The sequence below is a fragment of the Nuphar pumila genome, chromosome 2 (genome assembly GCF_984573655.1).
Source record: "Nuphar pumila chromosome 2, dmNupPumi1.hap1.1, whole genome shotgun sequence".
NCBI lineage: Eukaryota > Viridiplantae > Streptophyta > Magnoliopsida > Nymphaeales > Nymphaeaceae > Nuphar > Nuphar pumila.
This window is the reverse complement of record NC_143250.1, coordinates 106,689,866-106,711,461: the sequence shown is the minus strand read 5'-3', so window position 1 is coordinate 106,711,461 and position 21,596 is coordinate 106,689,866. Positions and strand designations below refer to the sequence as shown.

The 21,596-nt window shown below is 39.3% G+C and overlaps 1 protein-coding gene across 1 annotated transcript; it reads left to right on the top strand.

Moving 5' to 3' along the window:
* The first annotated feature begins 8,985 nt into the window (after nt 1-8,985).
* Nucleotides 8,986-10,164, top strand: LOC149846591 (fasciclin-like arabinogalactan protein 21). The gene has a single exon (XM_089991725.1). It carries the CDS (start codon nt 8,986-8,988, stop codon nt 10,162-10,164), a length of 1,179 nt encoding a protein of 392 aa, XP_089847851.1.
* The last annotated feature ends 11,432 nt before the right edge of the window (nt 10,165-21,596 follow it).

The following is a 21,596-nucleotide window of genomic DNA, read 5'->3' as shown; positions in this document are numbered from 1 at the left end:
AATAAGGCTTCGGTGGTGGCGCCGAAAGATAGTTGTATGATCTGGAAAGAGCTTCACCAACACCTTGTCCCTAATATGAAATTCTGCTAGTCGACGTTTCTCATCTACCCATTTCTTCATGCGCTTGGTCGCCTTGTTCAAATACGCCTTTGCTAACTTTGTCTGATCTTGTTAGTAGCCTGATCTTAGGTCCAACTTAGAGAAGACCTTCGCCTTTCTGAGCTGATCAAATAAGTCTGCGATCAAGGAAAGTGGATACTTATTCTTCACAGTCATTTTGTTTAGGGCCTTTTAGTCAACACACAGACGCTTCAACTCATTGTGTTTTGCCTGAAACAGCACGAACGCTCCAAAGGAAGCTTTGGATGGTTGGATGATTCTTCCTTCGAGCATGTCATTCAATTACTTGCATAATTCATGCAGCTTAGGAATTGCCATACAATAGGGAGTCATTGCGGGTGGTCATGAACCTGATACTGGCTTCATTTGATGGTTTACCTCACACCTCAGATGCAGATTCTTCATCAGTTCAGTGGGCATAACATCACCAAACTCTTTCAATACTGACACTAAAGCCTCTGGGACATCAGTGGCTTCTTATGCCTCACCTGTAGTGTGAATTGTGATAAAAAAAGTCACATCACCGTTTTTCATGCCTCTCTTCAACTAGAGCGCAGACACCAGGTGCTCGTAAGGCTGTATCGATATCGCAGTAACCATGCAGGACTGATTCTCACTCTCAAAGTTGACAGCGTTAAGGTGAGGCATCAACACTGTCTTGTTGCTTCTCAAGAATTCCATCATGAGGATGACTTTGAAATCATCTATAGGTGTGACTGATAACGTGATCCTTCCTGGCCAGTTATGGATTCACACTGACACATCATGAATAACACCGTAGATGGCTCTGGCTTCTGAGCTAACCACTTTCATGTGGCTCTCCTTATTTTTCTACTGCAGTCTCAATTGTTCTGATGCTTCACACGAGATAAAATTATGCATGGCACCTGTGTCTACCAATGCCTTGGTGAGTCTTCTGTTCAGTAGAAGTTCTATGTACATCAGTTCTTTGTATACGATCGATTTTATAGTAGTTGTCACCTTTATTGCATTCATCATCTGCATTTCACCAACCGTTGGTACCTTTGCAGGTTGATGAGCTTTCTCACCCTGAACGGCATTCGCAGCTCGATGTGCGCGGTTATCTCCATTCTTGTTGTGACATGTATCGGCACAGTGATCACCGTGGTAGATACGACAATCACGACGATGATAGTTGTCGCCCTGAAAGTTATTACTGTCCTTATTATTATTTTGGCCATCCTGTCGGCCTTGATTTTGCTGGTTCCCATGACCAGCATTCTACGTATGATCGTTCCTTCGATTGTTCATTCGATTGTTATGGTCATTTCTCTATTGTCTGCTTTGAAATGTCATGTTGTTCCTATCAAGTTCGACAAGCTTCTATGCAACCATTAATGCTTCAGCTAGCATTGAAGGATCATGCCGAATGAGTTCTGTGTTTGCCCATCCTTGCAACCTGTTATTAAAATATAACAATCGATCTTGATCATCCATTCCCTCGACTTCCAGCATTATCAAAGAGAATGCCTTGACATAGTCATGCACTAACCCTATTTGTTTCAATGTCAACAACCTTTTGCGGGTCATTTTCTCTTGACTTTTAGGCAAAAAGTATGTTCGTAATTTCCTTTTGAGGTCCTCCCACCAGACTATAGCAACCAACCCACATCGAACATCACCCAAGCGACGTCTCCACCAAAGAGTCGCTTTATCCGCAAAGTACATTATTATGGTCTGCAACCTATTTGCGTCTTCCTCTATTCTTGTAGCTTCCAAAAACGGATCCATCTTGTAGATAAAGTTCTTGAGATCCTTTAAGTCTCTCGTGCCCTTATACTTTGCAGGCTCAAGTAGCCTGTAACGTGGCCTATCCACATGCACCGCAGCACCACCAGTTGGGGTAGTCCTCAATTGCCGCTTCAACTAATCATTCTTCCATCAGACAACATCTAATTCTGCAGCCATGATGTTGAACCAACCCAACAGATCATCAAATTTGGTGGCAAGGTCCTCCACCGAATAACTAAATCTAGTGGCAAGACTTTCCACAGAGTCTTTCACCCCCTCAACCATCGTCTTGATCGTTGTGTTGAGATCCTTAAAAGTAACACAAGTCCCATTGACCAACTTCTCCATATTGGTCATTGTTCTAGTCAACTTGGCAACATCATACGAGATGACTGACACCCGATCATTGGCTATAAAGTCTTCTTTAGGAGGAACCATACTCCCTGAAGGAGTCATGACATTCTGTTTCGACGTCATTATCAATCCCAATATCGATAAGGCTCTAGTACCAACTTGTCATAGGCTTAGAAGCGAAGGCCCCGCAACGTAATTTTGGGTAATCCCAAACACTGAAAGCACGCCTTTTAAATGCACAAGCAACTCACAACACACGTGTATGAGCGAAAGCAAGAGTACTCTCATGCACAATCACAAAGAGAGTAAAGAGGCAAGGACTCAAAAAGCTTCTTTATAGACACTTGAAAGCAAAGTACATCAAGAGGAGGAGAGAGAGTTCAAAAATACGGGGTTCTTAAGCTATAAGGCCTTTTGGGGCACTCGAGAGTGCCACAAAAGTATATACATTATAAACAAAAAGGTGAAAAACATGGCGATCTAGAACAGGTACAATGGTAGTTTTAAATAAGCATATTCGAAGAGACACATTAGTTTCATGCCCAATGCCCAAATCCAACCCGATGGCTGCAAGAAGGTGATGTATATGGACTGGATCTATATTATATTCAAATCCATAAGTAGTCAGATATGGGTTAGGAGTTGGATGCTAAAAGTGGAACAAAAAAAAAAGGCAGGTACGAGTAGGATTAGGGAATAAGTGAATAGTGAGTTCAACATGGAAAGGTGGAATGCAATTGATTTCGAACTCAGAAACCAAGTTACAAATCCAGAACCCGTTTTGGATCCATTATCCGATAGTGAGAGCTCTCTTTCTCTCGTTTGGGTCGCATCACATTTCTTGGACTGGAAGATGATTGTCCAAATCTAATTTCGATTAGTCGGTTTCAATAGTCAAATATGAATCTGATTAAAAATTAGATTCAGATTCAGTATTAATTTTTCGTTAAAATATGAATATGATTAAGTGTAAATGTTGGGTATTGGATCAGTCGAATTTAGATTTAGTTTTATCTTTTTTCCAGCAGACTCCAATTACAATTAGGTCAGATCCGATTAAGTTGGATTCAGTCATACCTAGATCCAACCCGTTGACATCCCTAGCCTTTGGAGAGGAGTCATCAGTGTAATATCATGCTTTGTGGCTCCCTTAATACATGGATGTGAGATAACCATCAACAACAAAGCAAGAAGTTGGTTGCTTAGATGTTGCTAATATCCATTTTACTATAAACAATACTCCATATCCATTAATCTGCATTCAACGGTATTCAAGGTAGCTAGGGCTGGTAAATGAGTTAAATGAATCAATCATAAGGCATTCAAACACAACTCATTTTGGGGATTGAACGAGCCAAGCTCAAGCCCATGATGATATAGCTAAGTTTGCCAAGTTCCAGACGGCTTGTTTATAAAATACAATATTCTAAAGCTGAAAATAATAGGATTTGAACTCTAGTCCTACTGAGCCAAGCTAAAGCTAACTCGATTATAGGAAAATACATTGAAACTATGTCACAACAAGGCAGAGACTGACAGCGACCCACCAACCAATTTTCCCATAAATGGTCAATGCTCACCCTAAAAATCTAGACATGTAAAGACCTTGTATTATGGTCAAGAAAGGATGCCATCATGTTGTATCCTCTACATCATCTTAACCACTTGATCACCAAACTTTGTTGCCAACATGGTGACCAATTCAAGGATCCAAATCACCCTATATTGAATCTGGATTTGGTTTGACACCAAAGGGTCCAAAAGTTGTTCAAAATTACGCAAAGACTGCCTTCCATATTGGTCAGTCAATATACACTAATTTTACTTATTATATATTTTATACATGTATTTTGCATATATTTTATATTTTATCAAGCTTAAAAAACACTTAAAACATAATTAAAAAAATGCACCAACTCATGATCGGATCACAAAGCTCGGCTCGTAACAGGCTAAGGCTCGGATCGGCTCGAGCCTGAGCAGAGGTGTATCCTCGACTAGTCAGCGTAAACAACCCAAGCTCGACTCATTTGGCTCATTTATCAGCCCTAGTGATAGCTCATGAGACCGTTGGTGAAGCTCACCACTATAGAGGAGCCAATATTATAGTACTATGCTTTGTCGGCCAAACTTTATCAACATATAGATACAATATAACTATTAACAGGGAAGGAAGACGTTGTCACTTTAGCTATTGATGTATTGTTGTTGTCCTAGACCGAGCATTTGGAATGAGGCAAGTGCAATGTTGGACTCTATTTAGTAGAGAATGCATCGGATGTGGTAACGCAGGATATGTGTTGAGCTATCGATGAAGTGCAGTGGTAGCATGGCATGTGATGGGTAATGTTATCGTCATTAAGGCGATGGTGTTTGGTGGCACAGACGTGGAGTGTTATTTGGTTAAGCAATATGTCAGTGTATCAGATGATGTTGCCTTTGGAGATTTAGTTAAGTACCTCTCAACTTTGATGTGTTTGTCACACGTAGCATTTGGTGCACACAGGGATGTATGTGGGTTAGGGCTAATTCTCCTAGGGATCACTTAAGTAGTTTCAATCGAGTATGGTAACTCGGGGTTAGGTGAGTGAATGCCTAGACATCTGTGAGCAATTTGGATAGTGTTGCTTGCTATGACGTATCAGCTATCAACTGGCTGCAAGGCTGAGGGTCTTGGGAATAACCTTCTCCCGTCTGTTGACATATATGGAAGGCCTTCCTGCTGACGTTGTTCGAAGGTCGCATCCCAGGCCAAGAGGTGTGACATTATTGTTGGATATCGGTTGTGTTCAGATAGGCGTGAGCGTCGCCCCTTTCTGAAACTTGGATGACGACCCCATTGTTCCTTTATTGACACATGATGACTATGCGCTTAAGAGAATATGCGTAGAGCCAGTGGCTTGGGCCAGGCAGTTATACATGGAGTGATGTGTTTGATCAACTTCCACTAAGGTAGCTATGCATGAGGTCATTTGCAGTGCCAATAAAATGATTCAGTTGTGCAAGGGATTTGGTCGTTAGGCTGGTGAGACTAAGCAGTTTGGCACCACATGGTCTCATAAAAAAATTTATGCCCATGACAATGGTATCAGAGCAGAAAGATTCATGATAACCATGCCTTTGGATCAGTGTAACACTGTATGAGGGCTGTGTTCATTGGATGAGTCCAAGAAGATGGTTTGTTTCATGTATGTGTATTTGTGCAGTTGAAGTGTGGTTAACCAAACATAGGAGCAAGTTGTTGTCAATGTAGTATGGGTCATCTTGCCAACGTTCAACAGAAGCACATGATTGTTGCTCTAAGGTCTAAAGGAACAAGGGTAAGCCATAATTCCTACCAGTTTTAGGTGGAGTGTGGCGTTTGCCTTGTGCATGCAGAGAGTGCACGTTGGATTTGGCTAGAAGGATTTGCACCTTTGAGTATGGAAGACACTGAACTTGGAGGTTCTCTCCCAAGCATCTGAGGACACTAAAGTTGTGGGTTAGTAGAGTACTCACCTTTTGAGCAAAGATGCTCTTTTTATTGGTTCCTTGTGATTGGTTGTTCCTTTTTATATTGTATGTGTGAAAGAAATTATTGTTCTTGACTCGTCAGTTTGGTTCTTGCAAGAACATGTTTGCTGATTACATAAGTGAGTTGCAACATTGGGCCCAAAGTTGCTTTTGTTTGGATGAGTGACCAAGAAACCCGCTTTGAATAACCACTATAGGGTGATATGTGAGTAGTTATCCCCCATTTAAGGACTAGTTTGGATTATTGAAAATTGCAAAGTTTAATGTCTTAAGGAAATAGATATCCCTACGACATGAACAAGTGATTACTGTTTTCTACGAGGATTATGAAGGGCTTGAAATTGGCCTTGTTATAGCCGAAGGTGCCCCAGCCATGAGCACAAAGACGACAAAATTATTGTGCAGGCGAGAATGACCCACTTGGGTATTAGACTACACTGGCGTCCCATAAGCAAAGAATGCTCGATTGTTGAGGGAATGAATGATTGTTGTCTAAGTGACTTAAGACATGTTGAAGAATGAGACTCGCCTTGTTGAAGGTTGCAACAACGACGGGTTAAAACTAGAATGTGTTAAGAAGAATGAAAAAGATAAGCCAAAGAAAAGTGAAAAAAGAAACTAACAACTTTAAGTGAAGATTGTTCTTACCTGTACCACCTTTGTCGAGGACGACAATGACTTGGGTGGGGGAGAATGTTCCTGACCGAGCCTTTAGAATAGGGCAAGTGCAATGTTGATCTTTACTGAGTGAAAAAATGCATATGATGCAGTAACATGCGATATGAGTTGAGCTATTGGTGACATGTAGTGGTAGCATGGCATGTGATGGGCAACAATATTGCCATTGAGGCGATGGTGTGTAGTGACACAGGCGTGGAGCATTGTTTAGTTAAGTAGTATCTAGTGGATGCCTTTGGAGATTTGGTTAAGTACTTCTTAACTTGGATAAGTTTTTCATGTATAGCATTTGGTGCGTACAGGGTTGCTTGTTGGTTAGGGCTAATTCCCTTAGGGATCACCTTAGATGGTTTCAACAAAGTATGATGACTCGGGGATAGGTGAGTGAATGCCTAGGTGTCAATGAGCAATTTGGGTAGCGTCGTTTGCTATGATGTATCAACTATCAACTGGCCACAAGGCTAAGCAATCTTGAGAATAACCTTCCTCGTCCGTTGACATATCTGCAAGGTCTTCCTGGTGATACTGTCAGGAGGTCAAATCGCGGCCTGAGAGGTGCGACATTGTTGTTGAATATCAGTTGCATTCAAAGAGGCATAAGCATCACCCCCTTATGAAACTTGAATGATGACCAAGGCTGACTTACATCTTTAAGATTTGAGATCACTGCCTAGGGCCTCGTATTTTGGAGGGTTCTTCAAATTTTGGAGTCCACATAGGATGGACACATGGCACATGCTGAGGGCCTAAAACATTTGGAGCCTAAATAGGGTGAATAGGAATTATTAAATTCTAATTTATTAATTATCCAAAACCTGTAATTTATATAATTTTAATAAGTTAATTATCTAAACCTAGTAATAAATTTTCTCAATCCTCAAAATTTCAAACCGTTAAAGTAATAGTAATGTTTTTTTACCTAAATCATTAAATTTTTATAGCTAATTAAACTCATTAAATATTCTAACCTAACAAAAATCTGTAACCTAAAGGGCCTAAATTAAATCATCTCTCTCTTTCTCAAAATGATCAATATCCCCAAATAATTATTCAAAATCTAATTCAAGCATCTTTCTCTCTCTCAACGATCAACATCTCTAACTTGAATCTTCTCCGTAAATTTTTTTATTTTATATTCATTGATATTATAGTATCATAGTAATTACTAATTAGTATATATATTTTTTATATTTTCAATATGATCACTCACATAACCTTCAATTGAATTATAATAATTTTGTCCTAAATACTCATCCAATAATCTTCTTACAATATATTCTTCTCTGGTTTTAGTTTTAGATGATTAATATTTAATAGTGTACAAAATTTGTGCTCATCACTTCATGTATATGGACCATAACATATATTTTTTTAAATTTGTTGCTCATATTAAAAATAAAAATTTTAATCTTATGTGCTCCATGTTTAGCTTTACTCGATCGCTCTGTGTATGGTGTGCCTAATAACTATGTATAATTATTTTTATTATGCAAAAAAAAAAAATCTAGGTCAAGGCCCCTACCGTAATGATATAAACGCACCACATCGGGTCCATCATCTCTTATTGGGGGCATGTTTGGTTCTGGTCTAAGTCCTGTTTTAAGGAGTTATGAAAAACATGACGAACCTGTTATGTATTGCAAGTTTCACATTTAAATAAATCGTTGTATGTGCTAACCAATTCCAGGATCCCAATCACAAAGCTCATATTGAAACTGGATCTGATTCTGATATAATCATATCCGAATCCATACCACGATTGGCAATCTTCCAGTAAAGGGCCCCAACCTGCCCAAAATCAGGCAAAGACTAACCATAAGTTAGTTTTTGAAAAATTTCCCGGTCAGATTTGCCTGATCACCTGAATTTGGTTTTCACGCGGTTGGATCCAGCCACATCTAATAAGAAAAGTAGTTACATATCCACTTGGACGTAGCATTAGAACCAGGGGCCGATCCTCGTCTAATATGATCCGTGGATAGTACTGCACAGCTCCAATAAGGCTCACAGAAAAAGGCTATGCAACACTAATGACAAGCTCCCATGCAAGAGGATCTGGATCCAGATCATATTAGGAGTCAATCAATGTGAAATTGCACCCAGATCCACCGTGACCGGGGCTGTTATCGCTGGTTTGCAGATTGTCACCTTACTTTCAAAGAATCAGATTAAGTTGGACCCCCCGATCCAGATCTGACATATTTTTTTTGGAATAGGATCTTAAATAAGAGTCTAAAGTGCAATGAGACCATAGTCGGCTTATTAAGTTGGACTTTATAAGATCCGAATTTGGATCTGGATTAGTTGTTTGGATTCAGCCAGCCCATCAAACCAAAAAAGAAAGAAAGAAAGAAAGAGCCAAATAAGAAATCAAGAATCAGAGAGGGAAAAACAAAATAAAAGAAAAAACTAACAAATCTATTACAACAAACTCTAGCCGCCCGCCTTCAACACTATTTAAGCTTCCAGCCTTCAACCCTTCGACCACACTCTCTCTCTCTCTCTCTCGTTGTGCAAGAAAAATTCAGATTCTTGGTTGCTTCTGATAGCGCTACAGCCATCCCCAAGATGGCGTCGTTCCACCGCGCCTTCATCTTCATTCTCCTCTTCTTCCCGTTGCTCTTCACACCGTCCCTTTGTTACCGCCACCACCACCATCACGCCTCAACACCGCTTCCCAGTCCCCACCAGCAACTCGCCTCCATCCTCGTTTCCCTCGGCTACCAGCAGCTCGCCTCATTCGTTCCTTCCCTCTCCAATTCACTCTTCTCCGGCTGGAACCTCCCAGCCACCGTCTTCGCCCCCGCCGCCGACTCCATCAACGCCTCCTCCATCGTCCTCAAGGAGCACATCGTCCCCGGCATCTTCACCCTCAGCCTCCTCTCCAAGCTCAAATCGGGCACCGTCCTCGAGACCATGAGCCCAGGCCGATGCCTCGCCGTCACGATCCAGGACAACGCCACCACCATTCTGGTGAACTCCGTCCCCATCGTCAAACCCGACTTGTACAACGACGGCCTCCTGGTTGTCCATGGGATCCAATCCCCAATCGCTCCGCTCTCTCACTCTGCTTGCAGCATGCCTCCTGCCGCCTTCAACCCCAACACCACTACCACCACCCTGACCGGAAGACGCCACAACCACCCTTCCCCCACTACGGACGCGCCGGTAACCGTCGACCCCTACCTCCACCCGTCGGCGGCGTCCGTCATGAGTCTGATGCTGCGCGACGCGATGCTCCGACTCAGAGAGAGCGGCTACAGCATCGTGGCTCTCGCCATGCATATCAAGCACGCGGAGCTCGTGAGGCTCCACAACATGACGGTCTTCGCCCTCAACGACTCGGCCATCGTCTCGGGTGGCCACGCCTACGTCAACAACGTCCGGTTCCACGTTGTGCCCAACCAGTTCCTCACCCACGACTCTCTCGCGAGCCTGCCCCTGGGCTCGGTCTTGCCGACACTGGTGAAGGGGGAGAGTCTCGTCGTGACTAGCCCTGGCGTGGGCGTCAGGATCAACTACGAGCCCATTCGATCGCCGGACGTGGTCTACAACCTCAACATCGTGGTGCACGGCATCTTCCTTCCCTTCCCCCACCTATTCCAAGCGCCCTCCCTCGATAACAATCGGCTCGGCGATGCGGTCGTCCAGGCATCCGAGCATGGTCCGCACACTCATGAGCCACCACGAGGGAGTCCGATCTTCGCTCCGAGCCCGGTCAAGGAGCTACATGATGACAATCTTTGACGCGAAAGAGGGAGCCCCACTCTTCTTTCTAGTCTTTCTTTCTTTCTTTTTCTTTGTCCTTGCTTTTTTGGTGTTGGTTTTCTTGTTTACTTGACGACTGTAAGTTTGGGTGTGGGGTTTGAAGCCGTGTATACATGAGTGCTTAATTTGATTCTGATCTCTCTCTCTCAAAAAAAAAAATTAAAATAAAAAATAAAATAAAACCCCCTCTTTTTTTTTCATGAAAATTGTGATATCCGTAGAAGTTCGCATTAAAAAAAAAGAATCTAGGAAGAAACAAGAATACCTGTAGCAGAGTTATCGAAAAAATACAGAAAATGAAAAACATTTAAAAATCCATAAATTTCTGATAAGGGCTACCCATAAAATAGAAAATCAACATAAATAATCAATGCTTTCAAAAAATACCATGAAGTTCAGTGCTAGGAAATTCTTGAAATAAATAAAAAAAAAACAAATGAAGGAGGATCAATTCTTTTGAAATCTAACAACCATACACGTCAAAATTGTCCAAGGAGCAGACCAAAATAAACCCAAACCAAAAAAGGAAACCTGAAAAGAATACTGTGATCACAAATATCCTGAACAAGCACTACAAGATCAGCCTTCCTAGGCTTATAAAATGAAAATAAACTGAAGCCCTAATTAAGAAAAATAAATAAATTATGTAAAGAATATCTAACAAAATCCATCAAATTTATAAAAGAAAACTTAAAGAAAAAATAGATAAATGCAATCAATTTCCATCAAAATTTTGCTAAATGATTCATCAAAAAAATATAATATCAGACTACAAGAACACCTAAGTCTCTAACTCGTCCTCCACTTATAACCATGAACCGAAGCTCGTAACTGCATGCAATTAACTCGTAACTGCGTTGGGCAACAGGCCGACAAGGGCAGGTCAAAGCTCGACCCATCAATTAATGTGCCGGTTTAGCCCAGTTCAAGCTGACCTATTGGAAAAACCTTGGCTCACGGCCGGCCCATAGGCTGGGCTGCACATATATATATATATATACATATATATAATCACTGGAATATGAGAACTTAAAATATAAAAACTACTGTGTGAACAACAATTTTCATGATTTTTTGGTTCTTTTCTCTTGAATCTAACCGTATGGATGTGATCTAAATGCTTGGTTTTATAAGGACTAACTCCTGAGTCATCTGATTATGAGGCGTAATTAAGATTTTTTTTAAGGTTTTAAAATCAACCGCGCATAATCTTCATAAATCTTCAAGTGCTCAAGAATCACATTTTTTTCATCAAAAATACAAGATCCAACAGCTGATTATTAGAAAATTCATCATGCTGAACACATCTACGTGGTTGGATTTTCAAAAAAAATGTTGAAAATGCTGGAAAATGCCGAGTTCACACGACAATTCTTGATATATATATTATTTATTTATTTATATACACATGTAACAACTCACACATATATATTCGGGGCGGCCCATGGCCCGCGAGCTGTGTTGCACTTGCGATGTCCTTCAGCAAATCGCTACGAGGTGTCCTTCAACAAATCGCTACTCGATTTGCTGCTCGCTATGCGATTTGCGGTGTCCTTCAGCAAATTGCTACATGATTTTGAGGTGTTCGTCAACAAATGTTGTTATGGTATGTATTCAATTTCTAAAAATTGTGGAGCCCGAATAGGCAACTGCATCATGCAAGATTATCGTGTTGTGGGCTGTTTCCTGTTTTCTCTAGATAGAGATATCGTCTATCTCGAGCAATTGCTATTGTTGTTGTTGTTGCTAGTTTTCTATATATCGTGTAACCAATATTGGGTAAGGTGAATAGAGATAGAGTCACTGCTTTTTCTCGTAGATGTAGGCTGCACAGTCGAACCACGTTAACATGTGTTGTTCATGTGTATGGTTACATTTTCTAACATGGTATCAAAGCATGATACGTTGAAGTGATTGGCAATCTAGTAGTATTCGTATTGAGCGGAGGATCAGTGGCCGACAATGCTGTCAATACCATTGGAGGTTCCGCTGCAAAGAATAGTGGGAGTTCCTCCAATCAAGTTATCGATAATAAGGTTGGTTACTCTGAGCCGAATCATCTTCTTAAAATCACTAATACTCAATTTTACAAAATGGGTCAGGAAATGGACATGTAACCCCTCCCTGGAAATCAATTGTTAGGGTGTATAAACTACGATTCCATGTAGAATATTTGACATCATCCAATTTTGATAAACCATATCTAAGAACAACTATGTCACAAGAAAGATTATGTTGATTAGCTATGCTATCTATTAAAAGAGATATAATGACAAAGCTTGACTATAAAGGTTTAATCAATACATTTGCATCATTAAAAGAAAAAAAATGATGAATTCGGATAATATTTTTAAACTATTTTATATTTTTTGGTGTAGTATGATGAATATATATATATATGAACCCAATTAGTAAATATGGAGGATATTAAGAATTTAAGAAAAAAAGGTGCAACCCCTTTAATAAATAATAGAATTTTTATGTATAATGAAAAAAATTTAAGTTCTCATTTGGAGGCTTCACCTTGGGCCTCAACTTCACTTGGGTCGTCCCTTACAATGACCCCTTTGTTCCTTTATTAACGCACGATGGCTATGCACTTAAAAAAACAGGAGTAGAGCTAGTGGCTTGGTCCAAACAATTATGCTTGAAGTGATGTGTTTGATCAACTTTTGTTTAGGCAGTTGTGCACGGAGGTGGTGCACAATGCCAATGAAAGGATTCGACATGTGAAAATGAGTTTGTGCAAGGCCTTTGGCCATTATGCTGGCCAAACTAGGCTGCCTGTAAAAAAACAATGACGCACAAACATTCCAACAAGTGCCATTAAGGCGTCGTGAGTATCTTTTCATGTCATCATGATATCGTTGAAGAATGTATGTGTGAACACCCCTAATTTTTCAAAAAAAAAATCCAAAAATTTTCTTTTTGCCTCTGGCTCCCAACTTCTGAAGAATTTGGGTCAATTTCTGATCAAATTTCAGTCATTTTTTGGATTCACTGGTTGAAGATCCGAAATCCAAATCAAATTTCACATCAGACCCAATTTCGGATGCAAATATGATATCCAAATCCAATTCTGAGCCCTGTTATCCGATTTTTAGTTCAAAATTATAAAAATACAAAAAAAGTTTCTGAATGGCCTAGACAGTTCATCCGGTATCCATTTGGATCCACTGCTCTGTATTTCTCGATTCGAGATCCAAAACTCGAATATTTTCTCAAAATCTGGATCCAGATCCGTTTTCTGAAAAAAATTCCGAAGTTTAACGGTGTATTCTGAGAAAACCCTTCTTTTGTAAAAATTTTAAATCTTACAAAATGTTTCAAAAAACCCTTTATCTTTCCCACAGTTTTAGAAAATCTTATTTCAAAAACACAAAAAAATACAGAAAACACAAAGAAAAGAACAAAAAAATAGAAAAAGAAAAAGAAATTAAAAAAAATGGCTTAAAACCCTCCTTTTGAAAATACTTTCGTAGTTAAAAACCTCTTTTTGAGAAAACTTTTTGAAAAGAACCACTATTGTGAAAAAAATTCAGAAAATTGGGTACCCAATTTGTAAGACTCCCCAACGGTCTCTCGTTATAAAAGAGACCGCAGGGGAGTCGATGAAAGCATTGCCTTCACCCCAGCACCCTTCTCCTTCTTTCTGATATGTCTTCTACCTCTCCATCTCGACGATCGCCTTCACCCCGCCATCACTTCTTCACCCCAACACCCTTTTCCTTCTTTCTGATCCGTTTCCACCCCTCCATTGGCACATTCTCGATTTCTCCTCCTCTTGATCCGCCATTCACCTCCCCATTTACTCAGATCGCCTTCACCCCTCCATCTCGACGCTTCTTCCCCTCGAGCTATCCTTCCTCTCAGTCTCCTTCCTCTTCTGCAAACCGATCTCCTCTCTGTGGTTCTTTTCTCCATCAACTGAAGGAAGTCGATCGTGCAAACATAAGGCTACGGTAAGTAACCATTTCTCTTTCCTCTTTTCTGTAAAATTTCTTCATCTACACCTCTTTGTTATAATTTGGCATCAGTTATATCTCTGCTTCTTTCACGTTTGCCTTTTACTGTTTACCAAGAAGCATCATCCGTAGTGTCAATTTGCCTCTAGCAATATCGACCTACACATTGCGACATTGATGGAATCTTTGTATTCTTATATTTGGTTTTTGTTTTTTTTCTTTTTTTTTCTAAAATTTTCCCAATTTTCATATATTGTGAATATTTTCTTTGATACTATTTATATTTCTTTGTCGCATCTGTACATTTTCATTTTCTGTTTTAGCTTCATCATTATATCATTCTGATTTCTGTTCCTTTTATTTTGTTTCCTCTTTTGCATCAAATTTTCTGTTATATCGTGATAATCAGTTTATATTTTGAATGCTTTTGATGCTCCTCAATGCTCTCCTCACTCACTGTATTCCATCGCATGACATTGGTCCCCAACATGAATACCTATATGAGAGGGGAATGTTGGAATCAGTGTGTTGTTGCTCAGATTTACACAGGCACAATGATGTGTTGTTGTGCGCTGTTCATTTAGGCAAGGAAACCGTGGTGTGCTCTTACCAAGTCACGCAGAAGCCTTCTTAAGCTGAAATCGGCAGATCCGAATTCAGCACCATATGCATAATCAAATTTCCATCCATATTTATTGATTAATTGTGATTAGCACCATTCGCTCACTTGATTCTCTCTGTTTCACATCACTTGGTTTCTTTTTCTTGCATTGTCATTGCAATTTCATTATGCTCATACATCATCCTTTTGCTCTCAATCATCATGTGCGCATCCTGCATAATGGACCAATACATTCATGTCATATTGTCATGTGGCTCATCTGTATCTCAAATTCTCGCATAGTATTCACAAATCCCCTTGCATTACTACTCATCGGATTTTATCGACATTAGTAGTTTCACCTTTTAAACTTGCAAAACTCCATTTCCTGCTAACCTTTCTAACTTTGGATGCAAGATTGAAAGTTTTGTAGTGTTAATTCAAGATTTCAAATGCAAACATACTATATCATAGGTCTGTTTGTGGACTGTAGTCGGTTGCAAATAATTGCCAATTTTCTGAAAGATAAGAAGTACTTGTTGTAAATTGCTTCGCAAAATGCACTTTGTGGGTACTTATTGTAAATCATTCTTCAAAATATATGTTGTTAGCAAATTCGATTATAAATCATTGGTTTACCGTGCAAGCCTTGGCATCATTAGGTTTTGTTTTGATCAACTTCGTACCTCAGTCTGTACGACCTCTGTTGTTGTGTCTTGTTTCCTCCCTTGTTGGCTTCTGCGAAATTCAACATTTACATCTTGTTTGATGGGAACTATTTATGTAATTTACTTCCTGTGTTGACTCATTACAAAATTCTGTTCCAGTTACTGCAAAATTTACTATGAGTTATTATGAAAATGTCAGAGATATTTTATCTACTTGCTAATATGTAATGAGGATTTTTGAACACGGAGTGGAGTTGTGCTTTTGATATCAGTTTTCAGGAATGTACTTGTTGAAAATTTGGAAGATGCATTTGGTGCCTTTGTGACATTGACAAAGGCATTCACCTCATGTATTGCACAACCCCACCTGCTTCACACTGGCCACCAATACCTACCCTTCTCACCGCACCACTGTATATGCACGCCACCACTATCTCACTAACACTTCACTGTCTTCACAATACATGCCAACACTCACTTCACATTCATCCATTGTAGTTGTAACTTACTGCAAAACTGTCATTCCTGCACTTCATTATACCTGTCATGCATACACTAGAACAATACATGTGCATTGTGCATTTACAGGTCAGTATCTGTATTTCAAATTTACGCGGTTCAATTCAAGTCTCTAGTGCCCTGCACTATTGCAACCTGCGATGTAACCATGATACTGCTCGTGGTTTGCAAAATTCCTGTGAGTGCTGGTTCTCCATAACCGTGTACCATGTTATTGCGGTTAATTATTGCTGACAAGTGTGAATATGAAGAAAATCTTGGGGTTGTCCCAATAAATCAATAATGACTTGCAAGGAAGATTGATAGGCTGCAAACATGATCGAATTGGAAGCTTCACTGTCGATAGTAATTCTCTTTTTCTTCGAGTGCTCTTGCAGGTCAATGATAGAGTTATGGTTTTCCTACATCTCATATATACACTTCCATATATACTTCATCATGAACATCTTACACCTTCAATTCAATAACTATACCCGCTAGCAAATGCAGTCCCATTACAGTCGGTTACCATCATCCACCCTTACCAGCACCACACCTGTTGCACTGCTAACAACATCTTCACTTCTAGTATCCACCCACTTCATCAGCACCATACTGATTGCCACAGCTCCAACACCACTATCATTAGCTGCTACAAACCAGTCCCCTACGCCTATCATCTATTGCATACATACTCACCAATATTGCTATCTCCACACAACAGCTACTTGCTGCATGCAGCATCCCCTGCACTCTTTAATTTCTAACCTCATACTTACCCTGCTGCACCCATTTACTTATCATATCCAACTTCTACCTCATTTGTGGCATTAGGTAACACAATAATTTCACATCCAGCCACGCTACCGGCATGCTGTTATCTCTCACAACAACATCATTGCCCCCATATAACACTTCCAGCTCCATGCATTCACTGTTACATAACTCACATCACTTGCACTTCTATGCTCCCAACATTACCTTGCTTCCTACACTCCTATATCTAGCATTTTCATATTGTACATATCTATAAGTGCATTTTTCTTTCAGTATAAGGTATTGCTTCTGTGAACACCCCAAATTTTTCAAAGTTTTTTTAAAAATGACCCTTTTGCCCCTAACCCCATTTTCTGAGAAAATCAAAGCAATTTCAAAGCTCATTCTTCAGATTTCCTGAATTAAATTCCATATTGATATATTCAAAGTTAGTTTCGGATCCGAATCCAGGACCTTAAATCCATATTTCCTCAAAAACCGGATCCAAACCCATTTCTGAAGAAATTCTCTCAAAATAGCTTTAAAATTCTCAAAAAAATTCTCTTTTGTAAATATTTTACAAAAACATCAAAAAAATTAGTTTCAATCTTTGATTTCTTGTAAAGCTTTAGGATTTTATTCTAAAAATAAAAAAATAGAAAAATAACATAAAAACCAAAAAAATCGAGAAAAGTTACAAAGAAAACAGATGATTCTCAAGCTTTTTGAGACATTTTTACCAAGAACCTCATTCCTTAACCAGTTTTTAGAAAATTCTTAAAAGGGAAACCACCTTTTTGAAATTTTGGGAAAAATTTTAACGAACTCTTCCCGCGCCTCTTTCCTTCTCTCTCTATCGTCGATCTCAAAACCGACTCCCCCATTCTTCACCCCACATCCGCAACGAACCTCCGCTAGAAACATCCATTAGCCCTTTAAGAAGAGGCTCCCAGCGACTCTCAAAGGGTCGAGAATCAATACCCACCATTGTTGATCACCCAGTTTCTTTTGATATCCATTATCTACATCTTTTCACCCCAATCATCGATCTTCTCGGCAAAAATCCACTGCAACCCATCTTCACGCATCGGGTCTTCAATCGACATCTCTTCTCATCAAGCATCCATCAGTTGTCCTTCCTGGAGGCATCCATTGCAATCGACCTTCACCAAATTTCCTCCTTCGGAGCTGTTGTCGACATACATTAAACTCCTCATCAAGCAACATCTGCAAGTGGAATCAAAAGGATCAACCGAGCATTCGTTAATCCTCTCCATCGATCATCTATACCCAAAGGAGGATGGCTATCTCTACGAAGCTACATGCAAGTAACCCTGTTATCCTTTCTTTTGATTCTCTATTTCATATGATATCCTTTTCTTTTACGCCAGGTTTCTGGTCTTCATCATCGCTTTATTCTGATCATTCGTATTTGTTACCTTAAATCATTTTCATTATTCCGTTTTAATCTCCCTTTTACGCATCATAGACGGTGTCAGATTGCTTACAGCAACTCTGGTCCATCTCATGCAATAGCAACGGGACCTCATGAATCCCCACACTCATTTTCGTGATTCTTTTCACTCTACACATGAGTAAGGTCTTGTTTATGTTGTTCCCTGATCGATTTCTGATTCACCCTTTTTAATTTCCCTTCGTCGTTTCCTGTTTGCAATATTTTACAGTCCATTATCTGCTATGTATTTCAGCGATGTATGTTTGAAAATAATGAAAATCGCTTTGGCATCATACCTAAGACTGCACTTTCATAAGGGATGATTTGGGATCCTGCTGGGTCACTCAGCAACCCAATTGCCTAGGAATGACATTTCCCATTTAGTGGCTGGTTTCATTCTAGAAAATCTTCGCCAGCATTTCATTTCTGGTTCATTTCATAATGTCAACTACGTTTTATTTGAACACCTGATTTAATTTTCTGTATATATTTTGGTTTATCGATTTGTATCTCTATTGTTGAGCTTACGATAAATTCTCCATGATGATTTTGTTGTTTGATTAGTATAACCAAATTCTGGTCATAACTCTGCAAGCATATTTCTGTTGTTTTCCTCTTTCTTCCTCTTTTGATAATTCTAATGCTGTGTTCTTTTTTTTTATCTCCCTTTTTGTATATCACAATCAGTTCTACATCTACCTCAGTGGTCCATTTGTAACAGAAATTGCAGTTATGAAACACCTTTTAACATCTCTATTGGTTTTGAGGCCAGAAAGAGAATGTGTTCTGGAGCCATCCAAGTCGATGGGATTTATTGAAATATTTCCTGTTGTTGGAGTTGGCTGAACCATTGGCGGTCTAAAAAAAATCTGTTGGTTAATAATTTACGTTGTTCTGAATTGCCTTTCCTTAAAACTTGATGTATTAAGTTTTAAAATAGAAGTTTCTTCTCTTAGGGGGTAGGTGTGCTTCCTATTGATGAAAACTGGAACTTTCTATCATGATACCAGCCTGAGTATTAGGAACAGGTTTGTTTCATTCTATACAAATTCTGTTCCTCTGTTCCTATGCCAAATTTTGGGTTTAGGTCCCGAATCTTTATCTGAGCAAACACATGCTCATGACTGCCCTGTTGCATCTGCAAAATCCCCAAGTAATCCATGTGCTGATTTGTCTGCGTTCTTGAAGGTCTGAAGTTTGGTAACTATGGCTGTGTTCCAATAGATTTCTAAGAGTCGTGAAGGACCCATATATAAGGTCTGTTGTAGGCCTTCCAGCCAATACTGCCATGGCCCAATGGTAGTGATGGTTAAAGTGTTGAAATCCTAAACATTGGGACCACAGAGGATGATCTTGTCGATCAAGTAAATGTCCTGAAACTGCAAGGCTTCAGGAGATCGTTGGAATGATGTTTCTGGATAACCCCTTCCAATCTATCATTGGTCTTTCAACTATGAGCCTGGAGGTCTTTTCATTTTTGGAGCCTCTTGGATCAACAGAAATCAAGGATTCGCATCACCCGAGCCGATACCCTCCAAGACTAGCAAGATGGAAGATGTTTAGATAGGAATTTAGTTAGAGTTCTCATAAAAAATAGAGCAGGAAAATCGCGAGTTCTGTGTGATCTTCATACTGAATAAATGAGTATATTTCATATATCCTTCCCTTCAACTCCTGGATGGTTGTTTTTGATTAAATGCATGCCTCCAGCTTGGATAGCCTGTTCAGCAATATTGGACTCACCCAATGAACCCCAGGTTTGTATACCTATGTCTGTCATTTGATTGTTTATCTCATTTATTAACCCATTTGTTATATTTCATCCTCTTATCTATTATGTGTTCATTGCATTATCAATAATGATGTTTCCTGCAAAATCATTAGCCTTGGTAGTTTATGTTGCAAATGTGGACCATAAGCTTCATTTAGTTTAAAAACTAAAAAAAAAATGGCACCAAGATCTAATGTATCTTTTTTTGTTTACATTACTACCATTCTTGTTCTCTTTCACCATGGTTTTGATTAGCATTAGTCTCTATAGTGGTTTTCAAAAGGTATTGTCACCATTGGTTTCCTACCACCCCAACAAGCAACTATATGCTGTAAATCATGACCATAAAGGTGCAGAAACACCGCCATTGGTACTTAACAGTATTGCTTCACCTGAAACATATGTTTACTTTGTTTGTCCTCATTTCCAAGAAAATATTCAGCTCATCTTCTTCATCTCCACCTATAGGTTACATGGCTATCCACGTTCACCATGCTTCATCTCTCATATACAATACCACCTGCATTTACACAGTCTATTGCATCTTGCATTATATCCATTTTTTATTTATTTTATATATCACCTGCAATTCTCCCCAACATTTACCCGCCCAAACTATTTCCTACAACCTTCAGCATTCACTTTTCTGTGATCCTTCACTAACTCCCTGCACACTATCCCATCTACATTGAATACCCCATGGTGTGCACACCCATTATATGCATATTCCATCCACAAATTTTAGCACATCACCCCTGCACTTCATTATACTCAGCATATTTAGCATATGCAGTCACATCCCACTACATCCTACTTCACTATGTAACAGTCACACTTTAAAAAAAAAAAAAGTATCTTTACAGCTCCATCTCCCTTATGGCTGCAACCACATCATTGCTATACCAACCTATCCAATATGTCGCCTAAGTCCATGCCACTTGCTATATCGTCTCAACATGCCACTTCCTCATTCTCATCATCCATTTGCTGTTACATATGCACCATTACCCTCTGCATTACCTCACAACCTTTAGACTTCCAGCTCAGATGGTTACCATTCACCTTAAATGTCATTATAGCCCATTTCCAGTTATCTCATTTTCCAAAGTTCGACATGTCATAACACATGCAGGGGATATCATAATTATATGTTTTGGGTCTTGATTGGTAATGTAACCTTATATTATTTCTAGATAGTAGGTTCATGGGCATTGTAATCTCCTCCTCATTTATAAATGTCTTCCATAAACATGATTAACACTTGTACTTCTTTTATCATCTTTGTCAAATGCTAACCCTATTTTTCAGGAAATATGTGGATAAAGTTATCATTTGAAGTTGTAAAATTAATTTCACATGTTGTAATAGCTAGATTTGAATGAGAATATTTACATTTCCAGTTCTAGATTAGAATAAATGAGCATTGTAAATATCATTGAATTACTTATTTTTCATGCATTTTCCATTTATTTTCCAAATTCTCACAAATGGGAACACGAATGGCACGCGCACCATTTCGTAAGAGATAATAAATACTAAGTTGATGATCAACATCAATGGCCATAGTCAGGGTGTGGACAAAACTTAGCATTTTTATCTTTTACAAAATAACACTAGATCTGCACTGGATCCATTTTCAAAATCCATCATATTTTCATAAAATATTTTCTTCTTTTATCAGAATTTAACTTAAGAT